Below are 16,660 nucleotides of genomic sequence, written 5' to 3'. Positions count from 1 at the left end.
TGAAAAACACCCTAGCAAAATTAAGTTAATGAAGTTTACACTAAGTTAATCAACTAAACATTTTAACAAATGTTACCATAGGCCTCACCACTCATAACCTAGATAGTCTTGCTCTGAACTAGTGGTTTTGCAATTAAATTTAAGAGCATATGCCTTTTCATTTATTATGAAACCAGAAAAGACCACCGTAAGGATGCCAAATTGAATCCTTTCCCTGCATGTCTATATAGGACTCTTGTTATGGTTATAATTATAGCTATGATTACACTTAAAAATTCGTGTCTCAGAACACAGAGTGGAATTTGTAGAGTTTCTAGTTGCAGACCAAAGGTGCCTAGTTTTTCTTCTACAAATGGCTCTATAGTGTCTAATATTCTGCAGAAGAGTAAGAAGACCTCTAAGTTTCCTAACTCATTTGATAGCTCCATAATCAATATATGCAAAGAGGAAGTGGAGATACTATGATTGTAACATTGGAAATGAGGTAAAATATGTGTGTGTGTGTGTGTGTGTGTGTGTGTGTGTGTGCAGCAATGTAGGGAAATGATAAAAAAAAAAACATCCTGTTGCTCAGATCCTATCACTGCTCAGTGGAATATTTATTTCTGCAATGTAAAAAAAGTATATATACACACATACATATATACATGCATATATATTTTTACACTGCAGAAATACATAGTACATTTACATATACACATATATTTATCTTTTAGATACATGCATACATACATACAGAGAGAGAAAAATACATCAAATACCCAGAATCACAGAAACATCAGTCCACCACATATTTAGTTTATCAGTAAGAGGGAGATTAAGCCACATCAGTCAATCTTATTTTATTAAATTACTTAATTTCTTATGGTTGGCAGAAAAGACATGATGTTTGTACCAATAAATTAGACTAGGATACAGAAAACAGAATAGAAAGTAAAAATATAAGAAGTAATACCAATGAAGAAAGTAAGCAAATCCAAAGCAATGTCACCTGAAACAAGGACAGAGATGATTTTTAAATGCCCTTCACTTACAAAGGCATTCAAGCCAATCTCCATTTATTTTGAGTTGGTGGTTTTAAAATTTTGAAATTTTGAAAACATAAAATTTATGTAAAGACTATTTTGAAACAATTGAAATTTATGCATGACTTACTATTATACTATCTTTGTGAACTAATGTTATATTGTAATGTATTTCATGGATTACCTATTTTATCAAAGCAGTAGGATATATGGGTTTTTGGGTAAAATATTCTGTTTTAAACCTGGGGTCAAATTTTAAAACGAAGCAGTAGGATATATGGGTTTTTGGGTAAAATATTGTTTTAAACCTGGGGTCAAATTTTAAAACGAAGTTCCACTCTCAGGACAAAATCAACAGTTCCTTTAATACCCAAATGGGGACTCTGGGTGACCAGTTTGCCAACTCTCAAATATTTATTGATACTTAATTTTTCTGATTTATTTCAATGATGGCAAAATTATTAAGTCAATTTAATTACAGCTATTCATACGTTTCATTCCAATAAATTCCACCTTTTTTTGTTAAGATAGGAATTGGCTCTGGTTCTTTTCAACTGTTATTCCTGACCGAATCTTCTTTTCTAAATTTTGATCTATTTATTTCATATGCTGGAAAGATAAAAAAAATTTCAGAAAGCTGAGGGAAATAACAGAAGTCAGGCTAGGATCTGTCAAGGCTCTGCCACCATATTGGAAAAAAGACACGCTAGCAAAAGCATCCAATGTTATCCAGCTATGACGGGTATTTTCTACAAACTCCCTATGTACTGCTTGTTTTAGACTTAGAAATAAATTCTTGTATAGAAATAATGTTATTGTCATCATCCACTCAATTTCTGGTTGCTAGAAAGAAGACCAAGAGGACAGATGGAGCTGCTTCTAAATGAGAAGCCCAATGAATACTTGCACAAGCCAAGAAGGTTCTACATCCTTCTTTCACTTTTTCTATTGTTTGGTAAACACCAACTGAGCCTCTTCCATGTGTCAGGAATACTTCTGGCAGTGATCACGACCATTGTCGCTCCTATTGCCATGGAGTTTCCTCTAAACAGACTTTAAATAATGAATTATACTATTTTAATTTATTTTATTAAAGTTATTATAAACACAAAAGATCCCTGGGTGGCTCAGCAATTTAGCACCTGCCTTCGGCCCAGGGCGTGATGCTGGAGTCTTGGGATTGAGTCCCCACATCAGGCTTTCTGCATGGAGCCTGCTTCTCCCTCTGCCTGTGTCTCTGCTTCTCTCTCTCTCTCTGTGTGTCTCTCATGAATAAATAAATAAAATCTTTAAAAAGAATAAAAAATAAACACAAAAGAATGGGAAATATACAACCAGGGTAGCTGATAATCTTCTTTGAGGATGAGGAAGGCTTCCTTACGGAAGTGACTTTTGAGCTGAATTCTGAGTGGGAGAGGAAGTGTTCTAGAAAGAAGAAACATGAAAAAATGACAGTGCCTCGTGGAAGCAGAAATGCTGGTTTATAAGAGATATACAGTGTAAATGCAGGAGTAATGGGTCTTAGAAAACCTGGTTCTTACTGTTAACCTCCAGGTTACCTCTGGGAGAGGATGAGGGAGGATAAATTGGGAGGAATTAAAGTAAATACTTATTTTTAAATGTTATTTCTATAGTTTAATACATATTTTAGGAGAATGTGATGTCACATTTTGCTCATTTTAAAAAACAGAAGTGATACATTCTACTGTTTGTTCTTGAGGGTGAGAGATCATTATAGTTCTAGACAGAAGTGAGCAGATGATTCATATAAAATCTCCTTGTTACCTAGTTTTAGATGGCATTAGTCATTAGTAAAAGCCAACGAGCATTCCATGCTATTTTATTTTAAATATTTTTCTTTACTTAATTCTTTTTCTTTCTCTTTTAATTAACTGATGAATGGTTAATCAATTTTTCACTAAGACATGGAAATGTACTCTCTCTCTCTATTCATAGTTCATGCCCACTGCAAACAGATTGATCCCTTGGCCATTCCACTTTGCATTTGTACTCCTTCAAATGGGCTCTTCTGGAAAGCTTGATTTAGGGCCAAACATGGAAAGCTGAGTTAAATGGAACTATCTTCATGCTGAAATGTCAGACTTTATTTACCTTCATTTCAAACCATATGTATCATCATCCATGAAATTTATCAAGCATGCTGCCATAGTCACAAAAGTGTCTAATATGCAGGTCTCTTGGATGCCACATTGCATACTTCTAGCCACCTCTCCACTGAACTTTATTTTCCTATATCCCTGTACGGTTCTGTCTCCTCATTGCACTCCCCTGGCCATTTATCTCTTGTCATCTCAAATCTGTGATAAAGAGGTTAACTTGCTTTCTAATTCCAGACTGCAACCCTGAGGCATCTATTCACAAGCATCTAATACATTTATTAAAGATTTTTTCTATTTATTCATTTGAGAGAAAAAGAGTGAGAGCATGAGCAGAGGGGAAGGTCAGAGGAAGAGGGAGAAGCAAATTCCCCACTGAGCAGGGGGCTCCACTAGAGGCTTCATCCCAGGACCCTGAGATCATGACCTGAGCAAAAGGCAGACATTTAACTGACTGAGCCACCCAGGTGCCTTTTAAATGAATACATTTAAAGCAATGTATTCAGGGCCCCAGTAAGACTGATTTGATACTCATAGCTGGCCTGATTTTTTCTATTACAAACTTATTTCCTTGATACATATTTTTCCACTGGATAAAGCACAGGATTAGGAACCAGAAGACCCAGGTGTAGGTTCTAGCTTCTCCATTTGGTTGAGATGCAACTTTAGGAGCTCACCCAGACCTTCTGGATCTCCAACTCCACATCTATGAAGGCTGAGGGGGAGCATGCCTGTCTCTCTCCATCACTGGGCTATACCGAGTGAGGGCCTTCCCTGACCTCTCAGAGAAGAAGTAAGGACTCCAAAATGTATATTCCCATAGCATCCTGCATTACTTCTTTAAAATCCTCATTAATTTTGTAATTGCTAGTTCGATGCTGGTTTTTCTCCACCCACCCTGAAGGACCCTTCAGTAAGCTCTGTAAGGGCAGAAGGGCTTTGTTTGTTTTGTTCTGGGCTCTCTTAGTATCAGCAAATATCAGATGACGGATTACTGAGTAACTTAAATGAAAGTGCTTTTTAGGCAAGAAGCTACAATTGCTGTCATTCTTTCTACTGTCAGTAGCAACGGTGATACTATGGGTAATTTTAAGAGTTAATTATTAGCACTGTCACTATCCAATATAAAACAGAAAGAGAGCCACAAAATAACATTAGATATCATCAATATTCTTGTAAACTCTTCTTCTTTTCCTTTCCATTCTTTTAACTGATAGAAACAAGTAACTATATGATTAAGTGGCCATGTGAACGTACCCCCCCCCAGTAATGGTTCAGAGTAAAATATTTTGCTTCTTATGTATCAATCCTTGAAATGCACCCTGAGCCCTCACCTAGAGAACGACCCTAAAGAAAGAAGGAAGGCATGTTCTTATCCTGAAACAGATGACAAAGCCTTCGCAAATTATGGGAAGAGATATAAAGAACAATAAAATCAGCCCTTAATGAGAAGAGGATTTGTAACTGAAAATCAAAGAGTGTGAAGAAAATAAAATTATCTGAGAGGGTCAGTTCTCAGTCCCCATGATGGCATGGCTTGACTTTTCACCCTTAAAGAATATGGAAATGGACAGAGTGAAAATGCAGTGGGGCAATAGGGATGCTGCTTCTGGAAAAGTGACATAGCTTTGAATAAGTATTACTGATATTTAGGGGCAGGCACGGGGCACAAAGCAAGAGAAGGTGTCAGTGTAGTCCACCAAAGAAAAAAAAGAGTTTATTGGGCTTTAAGTAGAGCTGAGGGAAGAATATAAGTCCAAAAAAGTCCACTGGCCCGAAACCCGATGGGACAATCCCTGATCACTTCCCAGGACCAATGCGCAATCCCATGGCTTTGTATTTGCTGCAGGTGTGCTTGGTAAGGAAGCATCTTTATTATGTCATATTGTTCAGACAGCTTGCAGATGCAGAACAGACTACCTATTAAAGATGTGCCCTCCCAGGTACTTGGTAAGGTACTTAATTAAGTGAATTATGATTGTGACTGCCCCCCCCTTAAATAATTCAGGCCTTTGTGGAAGACTACTTTTATGACATTTAATATGACAACAAAATTCTTCACTGATTTAACAGTTGGCATGCCATTTTTACTTGTGTGCCTTCATGCACTTGAAATTGACCAGATCTTTGCTGCATGTCTAAAAAAAGTAAAAGGTAGGTCCTGGGAATACGGGATGGAGTAAAATATTGTCCCTGACTCCTGGACCATAAATTTAGACAGACCTAGAGTTTGGAGAGCGGTGGATTTCCTTGTATAAAATAAATTTTTAAAAATTTTAAATTAAAAATGATATTGTACTGCACCTGGAGGCAGGCTGGGGCGCGTCCCTGGGGCTTGTTGACATCCACAGCTACCAGCTGCCATCCGCCGGCAGCGTCTTCATGAAACATCTTCAAGACAAAGAGGGAGATGAGTCAGAGACACTTAATAAGGAACATCGAGAACTCCTACTTTATGTCTCCAGCTTTTACAGTCTTCATGCTATCAAAAATTTGTCTTTTTATGGATTTATATTTAGAACATGAGTCATTCCAATTATGTTCATTTGAAGACCAAAAACTTAAGTGAATAATAATCATAACAAGAATAATGGCAATTGCTAGCCTGCATTTATTGAGCACTTGCTATGCATCAGGTCCTTTCTGCTTTACATGTGCTTTGCATATAATTGCCCAAATATTCTTCTCAACAAGACTTTAAAGGAGGTATTTTATCCTTATTATGTTGGTAATTGATTATTACATATCAGACCTGGAAAAAAAATGAAAATTAGAATTCTAAAGCATTATTTCTGGTGTGTTTTTAACCAGGAGTGGTACATTTTTATCATTATTTAGTGGACATTCCTCACTGAGCCAACAGAAAAGTATTCTCAGGATAAATTATATAAGAAGTGTGCATGTGGCACAAGGAAAAAGACTGGTGTTATTCTAATGGTAGGAGATTGACATATCACGTAGTAGACTCTGTGAAATTATTTTAATTGGGCCAACTTAATCTGCTCAGCAAAAATTTTTTTAAGATTTTATTTATTTATGAGAGAGAGAGAGAGAGAGAGAGAGAGAGAATGAGAGAGGCAGAGACATAGGTAGAGGGAGAAGCAGGCTCCATGCAGGAAGCCTGATGTGGGATTCAATCTCAGGACTCCGGGATCACGCCCTGAGCCAAAGACAGTGCTAAACTACTGAGCCACCCAGGCATCCCATAAATTTTATGTACATATTTATGAAGGCAAAAGTAGCTTTTTTTGTCTTAAAATATATGTGATGAAATTCAGAATGATATAGGATACTAAAATCTGATATTCATCGAATTGGATAACTGCATTGTTGGGTGCCTGGATTATTATTTTACTACATACTCTACCCACCTCAAAAATTAGTCATCCATCAATATTACACTAGTATATTTTCATTCCAATTCCTTAGGGGTTTGTGTGTGTAGGGGGAGGGGTGAGTTGGTAGTAAGATAAGGTGAAATTAAGGATTTTTTTAAAATTTTTCTAAGACACTAACTGTAAGCTAGCTTTATTCCTGTCCAAGGCCATAATTTCATACACATAAGTAAACATTTTCTTTGCCATACTTATTCACGTCCTCATATTAGTCTGTGTTCAAAAGGGTAATTATTGATGGAAAATATGGGATGATGCAAAAATCCCATACCTAGAATTCCTGGGAAGAGAGGTAGTAGATCATTTGAAGAAAGAGAACTTGCCTTCAATAAAATAAGTGAGGTGATGAGGGACAAGTGCCAAAATTCACAGACCATAATATGTATTTTTTTATTTAGAAAACATTTTTTAGTAGTTAAATTGAGAGTTCTCAACAATGCTACCTACAAAAATCCATTCAAAAATGGTATATCAGATGTTTATGTGTCCTAGAATCAATACCTTTCAAAGATTGCACTAAGGGCTCCTTGCCAAGTATGCTACTTATTTCATACTTTCAAACATATACAGAGAGCACCTATTATATGGCATCCTACAAAATACTCTTACACATCTGCTCAATTTAATTATCCCATGAAGCATTATCCTGATTTATTTTTACATTATTCTGTGCTCACCCCAACTGTAGCTCCCATCTGTCCATATACCATGTAAATATTTTTAAATGACAAAATAGAGGTACACATTTACCCATAGATTCTTTGTTCAAAGATGCCAATTACAAATTGTTTTATTCAGGTGCCCACACGCAGGATTCTAATTCCCTTTAGAATGAATTTTGACAGGTATTCTTAGTGGTAGAATCAAGCACATCCCCATGAATAGGCTCATTCTGAGAATCCATACACTGGTTGAAATGCAAACCTTTTCAAGTGTCTTTTAAAGTTCCTGTCAAAATTCTGTGTGTCTCCTTAAGGAGAAATGACAAAAGCATCCCTGTCAGTCACTAGCTACAAATCTTCTGGACATGCATCCTATACTTTCTCATCATAGTACAGAGGATCCCTGGGGCATATATTTGCTTTGATCAGTAGCAGACTAATTTTCTCTGTCAAATTATTTTTTCCAGTTGACCAAAATCAAATGAATCAATTTAATTGTTAGTAAAAGTGTTCTCTCAAGGTCATTCCTTTGTATAAAATGAAGTGAAGGAAATGCAGAAATGTTCAATGTCCAGTTTCTCTTTAGTCCTCTGAATTACAAGACAGCATTTAGATTGGTTAATGTCATGGTTTATGTGAGGTAGACAACAGGATAGTCAAAGCCAGGACTATCCTCAGGGCTCAAATCCTGAGCTGCCAGTTGTCCCTCCACATTCCTTGATAGGACCCTACTGGACCATAATCAGTACATAAAGTTAAATCTGCATTGATTGCCAGAGCCTGCCCTGAGTCTCATATCAGCATACCTAACATAAACGTAGACTCTGTGGCCCTAAAGTTTAACAATCCTTTCAGTTCTTCTCCAGGCAAAGTGGAATCCCCACCGTGAGTCAGTGTGGATGGGAAGACCACATGCCTGGTGACAAATGTCTGTGGGGAAGTATCTAAGGAGTGAGAATAAAGGTCTGCGCTAGAAAGATGTTGAGTCCAGGACGTCTTCTACTAGCACGTCTGTGCATCCCAACATCTAGCTCTGGGGCAATCCCCCTACACACTTGTGGCATGGGCAGTCCTATGGTTGAGTGATGCAGGTGCCATTGTATCACAGATGCGTGAGTATCTTGGCCTTTAACCCGATATATAACTGAGCAGGTGGCAACAGTGACCCACGGCTAATAATTATGCAGGCAAGAAAGCCACTCTCGCCACCGGAGCTCAGGCAAACTGATGATGACTGCTCTGAAATTTTCCACTTCACTTTCTCTTTGTTTTCCTGTTACATGTTGTATTATGAACTCCACAAGTCCTTTGGCATTAATTTTTTTCTGTAATTTGTTTCTATGCTGTGAGTCAAAGGCGGGTTGCTTTGTTATTATTATTATTATTTTTTAAAAACCCACCCAGTTCTCATCACTGGTTCTCTTTTGCCTCTGAACAGTCCATATCAGAGACAATTCCTTTTAAACTGCCTAAGATATCAGAAAGCCTTTGACTTATCTGATTAATATGTATAATCTTCTCTCTAAACACACAGCCCTCTTGGAAAATCCATAGACCTCAAGACACCAACAAGTTCCACCAAGCCTGGGACCCTCCTAGCTCGTGGTGAAGATAACACAGAACAATTGCAAATGTGCCACCTGCTGAAGAATGGCCAGAAATGACTCCATTTCTGAAAAACCATGTGCTTTGCAATATAACCCCATCACTGTTTTATTTCCTTAATGCTTTATCTGTTTTATTACAAGTAGAAACTAATGATTTAGTGTTTTAAGCTATTCAACTAGAGGCCCTTGGGCCCAGAGTTCTCTCAGATTTTACAAATGTAACAAAATCACAGGAGACGATGCCCCCCTCCTTTCCCCAGACACAAAAGCCTCTGGGCCACTTGTCTGGTGGCTGGCAACCGGCTGGGCGGGGCCTGTTGCCAGGCAGCCCAAGTGCTGTTCTGTGGCAGGAGCTTCAGTTGCCTAGCAACTGGATCATCAGCCACAGCATTTTTCTTAATGAAGGTTTTTCATGATTCTCTGTGTGATTACCTCTGCTGAATACCTAGACGCATTACCTCTGAATTACCAACTTATTCCTCCTGATTAAGTATAATTTTGCATCAAAACCATTTTGCACAACTTTGTTGAAAGTCCCCTTCACATTTCACTTTCTATTAGAACTGCTGGCTGATTTGGTGGAGCTTCCAAACACTACTTTTACAGCTGTGGCTTTATAAATAAGAGTTACTTAATAAGCATGATGTGGTTTTAAAAACATTTTAGGTCATCTCTCAGGAACATTGAACATAAATTCTGTGCTGAGTTCATAGATCTATGCTCCATTTAGTTCTCAAAGTCTAAAGCAGAAGACACACCTTCCAGAGGTTGTCACCTGACTTAAAAGACATGCCAGAATGGATCTGGAATTTTATTATTTCTCATAGTTCACTAGATGAGATGACAGAAGAAATAAAAACTAGATGTGTTTTTTTTAACACGTCATCTGTGACATAACTTACATAACTTAAAAAACTCTCATAAAAGGTTGAATAGGTGCTTGCCAAAATTGAATAATATTAATGCTATTTCATCTATCATGAGCTGGCTAGACAATTCAAACCTTCACAACACCATAAAGATGCTGCATAGGGCTTTTTCAAATATTAGCATGTTTAATAGCATTTTAGCATTTAGTTAACAAAAGTTCAATTTGAAGATTTTCAGGGTAAAATTTTTGCCTTGGATCTTTCACAAATATCTTTGTCAACAGACTACTATTTATGAAGTTACATTAAAATATTTACAAAGTTATATTACATTTCACTTAAAAATGAATATTAAAATAATAGTCACAAGCATTAAAATTATTTCATTCTTGATTTCAGGAATTTTTTTCTCTCTCACTTATAAAGATTAAAACTAGACTAAGATATATAAACCTACCTTTCCTCTTTCTAAACACAGAAACAGAACCTCCCCCCCAAAACAAACTCAAAACAAAACCAAAATTAAAAACAAAGACATGGGATCTGGACTGCCCTCCTATGTAACAACTGCCCTGATACTTATAATTAAATTCTAGGGAAATCTCAATTACTTGGAAGCATTAGGGCCATCCTTCCGAATGTGTAGTGATTCCTCAAAAATCACAGGTATGCATTATGGAGTCTTCTTCATGATTTACTATATCGTGATGAGTTCGTGCTGAATGAAATATACTTTCTCTTTTTTTTAAGATTTATTTTTATTTATATATGATAGAGAGAGAGAGAGAGGCAGAGACACAGGCAGAGGGAGAAGCAGGCCCCATGCCAGGAGCCCAACACAGGACTCGATCCCGGGACTCCAGGATCGCGCCCTGGGCCAAAGGCAGGCGCGAAACCGCTGAGCCACCCAGGGATCCCCCTGAAATATACTTTCTATTCCAAAAATAATTCTAATCCTATACATAAAGGCCATTATATTGTTTTTCAGTTACATGAATAAGTATTTATAAAAATGGGAAATTCTACAGTTTCCATTTTTATCTGCAAGCCTTTTAAAGACTTAAAAAGGCCAAATCAAATCAAAAGTACATAGCAAATGTGGTGACAATCTTGGTTTTTATCAAATCTACCCTATCACTCAGAAAGGCTAACTTGATTGTTTTGGCCTTAGGCCCTTGCACCAGCATTTCTCAATACCTCCCTCTGCGGGTATAATTGTAGAAGGCCTTTCTCAGAGGGCATTCCCAAGTTCTATCAAGGCCTTTTGAGGGTTAGGCCTGATATGACTGTCTTCTGATGGGAAAGAACATCATCTTCCCATATGGTACCTGCGTCGTGGCCGTTGACGTAGTATTGCTTCTCGATCCCCACATTTGTTGAAACTGCACCCTGATTTCTGCAAATGTTTCAATGATGACAGCGATAAATACATTCTGAAAGAAAATCACAAACCACGTTTACTCAAGACTGGGGATGAGGAAGCTGTGCGCAATAGAAAGGAAACAAGAGATCTGCAGAGACTGCCAGAAAACACAGATTTTATTAGGAGGAGCTTCTGCAGTACCTTAACGAGCCAGGCCAGGAAGAAGATAAGAGTGATGAAGTAGAAGTAGGAGCGCCAGCGGGGAAAGCTGTCAATAGCTCTGTACATGAGGAACACCCAGCCTTCCTGGGACGCGGCCTCATAGACGGTGAAGATGCTGGTGCCTGTCGGGACACAGGAGAGCAGACTGAGTTACAGGAGACTCTGCAAATGGGGCAACGCTTCTCAGAAAAACAATCACTATTCATCCATGCTCATTTTCTCAATTACAAAAACTCTTTTAAAGGGACAAAAATCATATGCAAAATTTAGTGTTCTCATTCTTAAGATTTTTGATAAAGTTGTTTCTGACTTAAAAAAAAAGTTGTTTCTGACTTCAAGCCAGGGCAATTTCACGAGCAATAAAAGAACTTTATGTTCTATCTTTAGCTGTTAAATGCATCTAAGAGCTTGGAAAAGGAAACGAACATTCAAACCAAGCTATAATAAAAAATAATGCGTACAGTCTAAGCTTGCCACTGGGGCTTAACACTTTGAGTGTGCTGAAAGCCCTTGGTATAGTTTTAGCCAGAATGAAATAAATTTGAGACCTGGGTTTTGTTTGAGGTGACTTTCCCATAGGGACACTAAAGTTCCTTAGGCTCCAAAAATTAATATGACGGAGCCTGTCTTCAGATTCTATGGTGTTTACTGAACACTGAAACATAAGACAGTAAATCATTCAATAGCACTTTGTATTGTCTGGGAGAACTGTCTCATTGAAAATGCTACTACTGATGACAGAAAGAAAGAAAAGCAAAATATATGCAGACAGGTTTTTTATATAGTTCAGAGAACCTAAAATGCCAGTCAGGAGAAAGACAGTTGTTCAATTCCCATGACATTATGAGGGATAGGTTATTATTTCCCCATTTTATAGATGGGAAAATTTAAGCACATATAAGTAATTTATCTAAAAATATACAGATAATAATAGGGGAAGTAGAATTAACCCAGCCATTCTGGAAAGAGGCCCTGCATATTTAACTATGATGATATCTTGTCTCCTAGACATCATTTCTGTGGTTTGTTTTTCCCATCTGTAAAATGGGTAAATAATATCTCACAGAGCTGTAAAGATTAAATAATTTCATTTCTGTAAAGCATTGACACAGAGTACTGAAAAAATTTTAAGTACTATTATTGTAAAAAATGAAAATATTTGCTTAATGTTATTTTGTGAGGGAAAACATAAATAAAAAGTATAGTGCTGAATTAAAGTTGTTTGCAAGAGAAATATGATACATATTGTTATTCACAAAACTATAAACATTCACACTGCAATAGATTCCATTGCTATTAAGGGGTCATTACAGGATATAAAACTAATATCCACCTATCTATGTTCTAATCACACAGAAATTAATATTGTGAAAATGTCCATGCTACCCAGGGCAATTTACACATTTAATGCAATCCCTTTCAAAATACCATGGATTTTCTTCAGAGAGTTGGAACAAATTATCTTAAGATTTGTGCGGAATCAGAAGAGACCTTGAATAGCCAGGGGAATATTAAAAAATTAAACCATAGCTGGGGGCATCACAATGCCAGATTTCAGGTTGTAGTACAAAGCTGTGGTCATCAAGACAGTGTGGTACTGGCACAAAAACAGACACATAGATCAATGGAACAGAATAGAGAATCCAGAAGTGGACCTTCAACTTTATGGACAACTAATATTTGACAAAGCGGGAAAGACTATCCACTGGAAAAAAAGACAGTCTCTTCAATAAATGGTGCTGGGAAAATTGGACATCCACATGCAGAAGAATGAAACTAGACCATTCTCTTACACCATACACAAAGATAAACTTAAAATGGATGAAAGATCTAAATGTGAACAAGATTCCATCAAAATCCTAGAGGAGAACACAGGCAACACCCTTTTTGAACTTGGCCACAGTAACTTCTTGTAAGATACATTCATGAAGGCAAGAGAAACAAAAGCAAAAATGAATTATTGGGACTTTATCAAGATAAGAAGCTTCTGCACAGCAAAAGAAACAGTCAACAAAACTAAAAGACAACCTACAGAATGGGAGAAGATACCTGCAAATGACGTATCAGATAAAGGGCTAGTTTCCAAGATCTATAAAGAACTTATTAAACTCAACAGCAAAGAAACAAACAATCCAATCATGAAATGGGCAAAAGACATGAACAGAAATCTCACAGAGGAAGACATAGACATGGCCAACAAGCACATGAGAAAATGCTCCACATCACTTGCCGTCAGGGAAATACAAATCAAAACCACAATGAGATACCACCTCACACCAGTGAGAATGGGGAAAATTAACAAGGCAGGAAACAACAAATGTTGGAGAGGATGCGGAGAAAGGGGAACCCTCCTGCACTGTTGGTGGGAGTGTGAACTGGTGCAGCCACTCTGGAAACTGTGTGGAGGTTCCTCAAAGAGTTAAAAATAGACCTGCCCTACGACCCAGCAATTGCCCTGCTGGGGATTTACCCCAAAGATACAAATGTAGTGAAACACCGGGACACCTGCACCCCGATGTTTATAGCAGCAATGTCCACAATAGCTGAACTGTGGAAGGAGCCTTGGTGTCCATCGAAAGATGAATGGATAAAGAAGCTGTGGTTTATGTATACAATTGAATATTACTCAGCCATTAGAAATGACAAATAGCCACTATTTGCTTTGACATGGAGGGACCTGGAGGGTATTATATGCTGAATGAAATAAGTCATCGGAAAAGGACAAACATTATATTATCTCATTCATTTGGGGAATATAAAAATTAGTGAAAGGGAATAAAGGGAAAGGAGAGAAAATGAGTGGGAAGTATCAGTGAGGGTGACAAAACATGAGAGACACCTAACTGGGAAATGAACAATGGGTAGTGGAAGGGGAAGTGGGTGCGGGGTTGGGGTGACTGGGTGATGGGCAATGAGGGGGGCACTTGGCAGGATTGGCATTGGGTGTTATGCTATATGTTGGCAAATTGAACTCCAATAAAAAATTTAAAAAAAAAATAAAACTAGAATATGCATACAATCAGATGTCCAAACTAAGAAGAGGGTTACTTAAGTTGGCTCATGACCAGCTGCCTCTCTGAGTCTGTGGATGCAGGAAGAATAATTAGAACATCAATGAACCAAAGTGTGCAGAACAGTAGAAAATCCTAGCAGTAAATGGGGACAAATGGGACATAGAGCAGCCTTGAAAGAAAAGCTGAGAAAGAAGGAAAGCATATTCTCATTTAGCGAATGATAAGTACTGTATATGAATTGTAACTTCATACAATCATATTTTGTACTTTGGAAAGACGTTGCCATAACAACTAGTATTTGTAAATCATATTTGGTTTCAAGGCTCTTTTACATATTTAATGCTAAGGAAACCTCTAATTAGGCAGGTTGATGGGTACGGGTGTATAAGAGCACGTATATTATCCAGCACATCCTGTTACAAAAGAGCAAAAGTGAAGGTCACTAGTTAATGAATTTGCCTGGGATGGAAAGTGTTAGAACCAGAAACTGAACCCACACCATCAGGTTCCAAGTCTTAAACTCCTTTTTCCTTTACCATCTTCCTCTTATTTTCTCTTGTTTGAGGATAGGACTTTCAAAAGAGCATATTTTCTCCTACTATCCTTAGTTGAAATGAAGTCCATTTTTTTTTCCCTGAAGGACTAGGGTGGCTAAGGATATAGCATACTGAGAAACTCTTACAAGGAGATGACTTTGAAGGGAAAGATTCAGGAAGAAGAGCACGCACAAAAAATAAAATGCCAAGAGAAAACAGAAACGACTCTTTTCATTAATGATTCATATGTACTAAAAATGTCCAATGTTTTGCTTTTGTGGACTGCATACGAAAGATAATTTTCACACAAAAGAAGTAACTTATGTTCCTTATTTTCTTCTAGTTATTTGGACTAAATCAGAAATGTGAAAAAAAAAAAAAGAAATGTGGCTACAGAAATCCATGATGAATAACTATTAAAGCTTAATCATTTCACCAATTGAGCATTTACAGGTAAAATATGAGCACTGTCAATGTAAGGTTAAATTTGAGAGGAACATGGAATTATCCTTCCAATATTTGTTCTGGTCCTTCTTTATTAAATATACAGGGAAGATGCCATTGGGAGTAAGTAAAAAAAAAAAATAGTACATTCTGATCTTAAAGAGTTTCCTTCATTTTTCCTATTGTGACACACACAGAAAAGGTAAGAAGTAGAAACCCACCATGTGGCTCAAAGAGCAGGGTCTGTTGATACAAAGAGATGAGACATTTGTGAAAATGTAACCAAATAACTCCCGGAGCAATGCTGACTCCTGAAGGAAGTGCTTCCAGAACTCTCTGTCAGCTATCCTGGATCAAAGGCTGTGAGGCAGCTACCAAGAGTTGTAGGAGCAAAGGCAACTGGATGAGACTTTCCTCATCACTTTTTGGCTCCTGACTTTGCAAAGTGTGTGAAAAGAAAATCTCTCTTGAAAAGATTTCCCAATTATTCACCAACATTTAAACTGACAAAAATCAAGCTTATGATCATCTTATTTTCTTTGGAAGTGGACAAGGCTGATGAAGGAAACTAGAGCGGGTTGCATGACTTTGCACAAACTGCTGTCTTGTTTGGCGCCTGCCCTGGTGCTTCTCTCTGGTCCACATAGCTGAATCCTGGTCAGTGAGGCAGCCCTGATCACCTCCGTTGCCCTCAAGCAACACTAGGTTCTCAAACCTCCCTGGGAGCCCGGCACCCATCTGTGTCACTTCACTTACCCTGTGTCCTGGTGTGTCATTTATCTCCCTTGCTGGCACTAATTAGCTAACTTGGTAAGCACTCAAAGTTAAAACTATCTTTCATGTCTGTACCTGGCTTTGAGAGCACTCAAGAACTGTTGATAAACTAAATAATTGTCATAGTACTAAGACATATGAAGGCTTTTCTCAAATACCTGCCTTTTTTTTTTTTAAGCAATTCTTCTTCATTGTGAATATTGCACCAATTATTTGGAAGCCATGGTAATAATTTTATAATTGACTTTATGTTTTGCTGACTTTCAAAATTCATTTAAAACACAGACACGTATTTCAAAGTGCACACTAAATACAGACTGGAAAGTCTTCCTTTATTGTTTGATCCACTGTGGGAAGCTCCAGAAAATAGTATATATTGTACATACAAAATATTTTTCTAGATGCACTCAAGAATACTTTTGGTCCATTTTATTATAGAACTAAAAAAGATTACATTTTGTTAAATGAATACTGATTCTACAATAGCATGTGGGGATAGAAAACATTCTCTTACTGCAGAACAATGTAGCTTGCTCCAAAAATATCTCTGTGAAGCTACTGGAATTATAGCATGTTCTTGGACCCCAAATCCTCAAAGCACAAATTCAAGTTGTATAGGAAACAAAATCACA

General features: G+C 37.4%; 1 protein-coding gene across 6 annotated transcripts in view; it reads right to left on the bottom strand.

Moving 5' to 3' along the window:
* The window catches only part of NALCN (sodium leak channel, non-selective), a 320,799-nt gene that overhangs the window by 185,815 nt on the left and 118,324 nt on the right, over positions 1–16,660 (bottom strand). For all 6 annotated transcript variants that reach the window (XM_072782467.1, XM_072782462.1, XM_072782463.1 and 3 more), the window contains 3 exons: positions 11,240–11,382; positions 11,004–11,108; positions 5,447–5,533 (listed from right to left, as the gene is read on the bottom strand). In XM_072782467.1, the coding sequence (XP_072638568.1) occupies positions 5,447–5,533; positions 11,004–11,108; positions 11,240–11,382 (335 nt within the window). The remainder of the gene's footprint in view (positions 1–5,446; positions 5,534–11,003; positions 11,109–11,239; positions 11,383–16,660) is intronic.

This window comes from Canis lupus, chromosome 17 (genome assembly GCF_048164855.1).
Source record: "Canis lupus baileyi chromosome 17, mCanLup2.hap1, whole genome shotgun sequence".
Taxonomy (NCBI): domain Eukaryota; kingdom Metazoa; phylum Chordata; class Mammalia; order Carnivora; family Canidae; genus Canis; species Canis lupus.
Note: the sequence above shows the minus strand (reverse complement) of the source record. Positions and strands in the feature narration are given on the sequence as shown.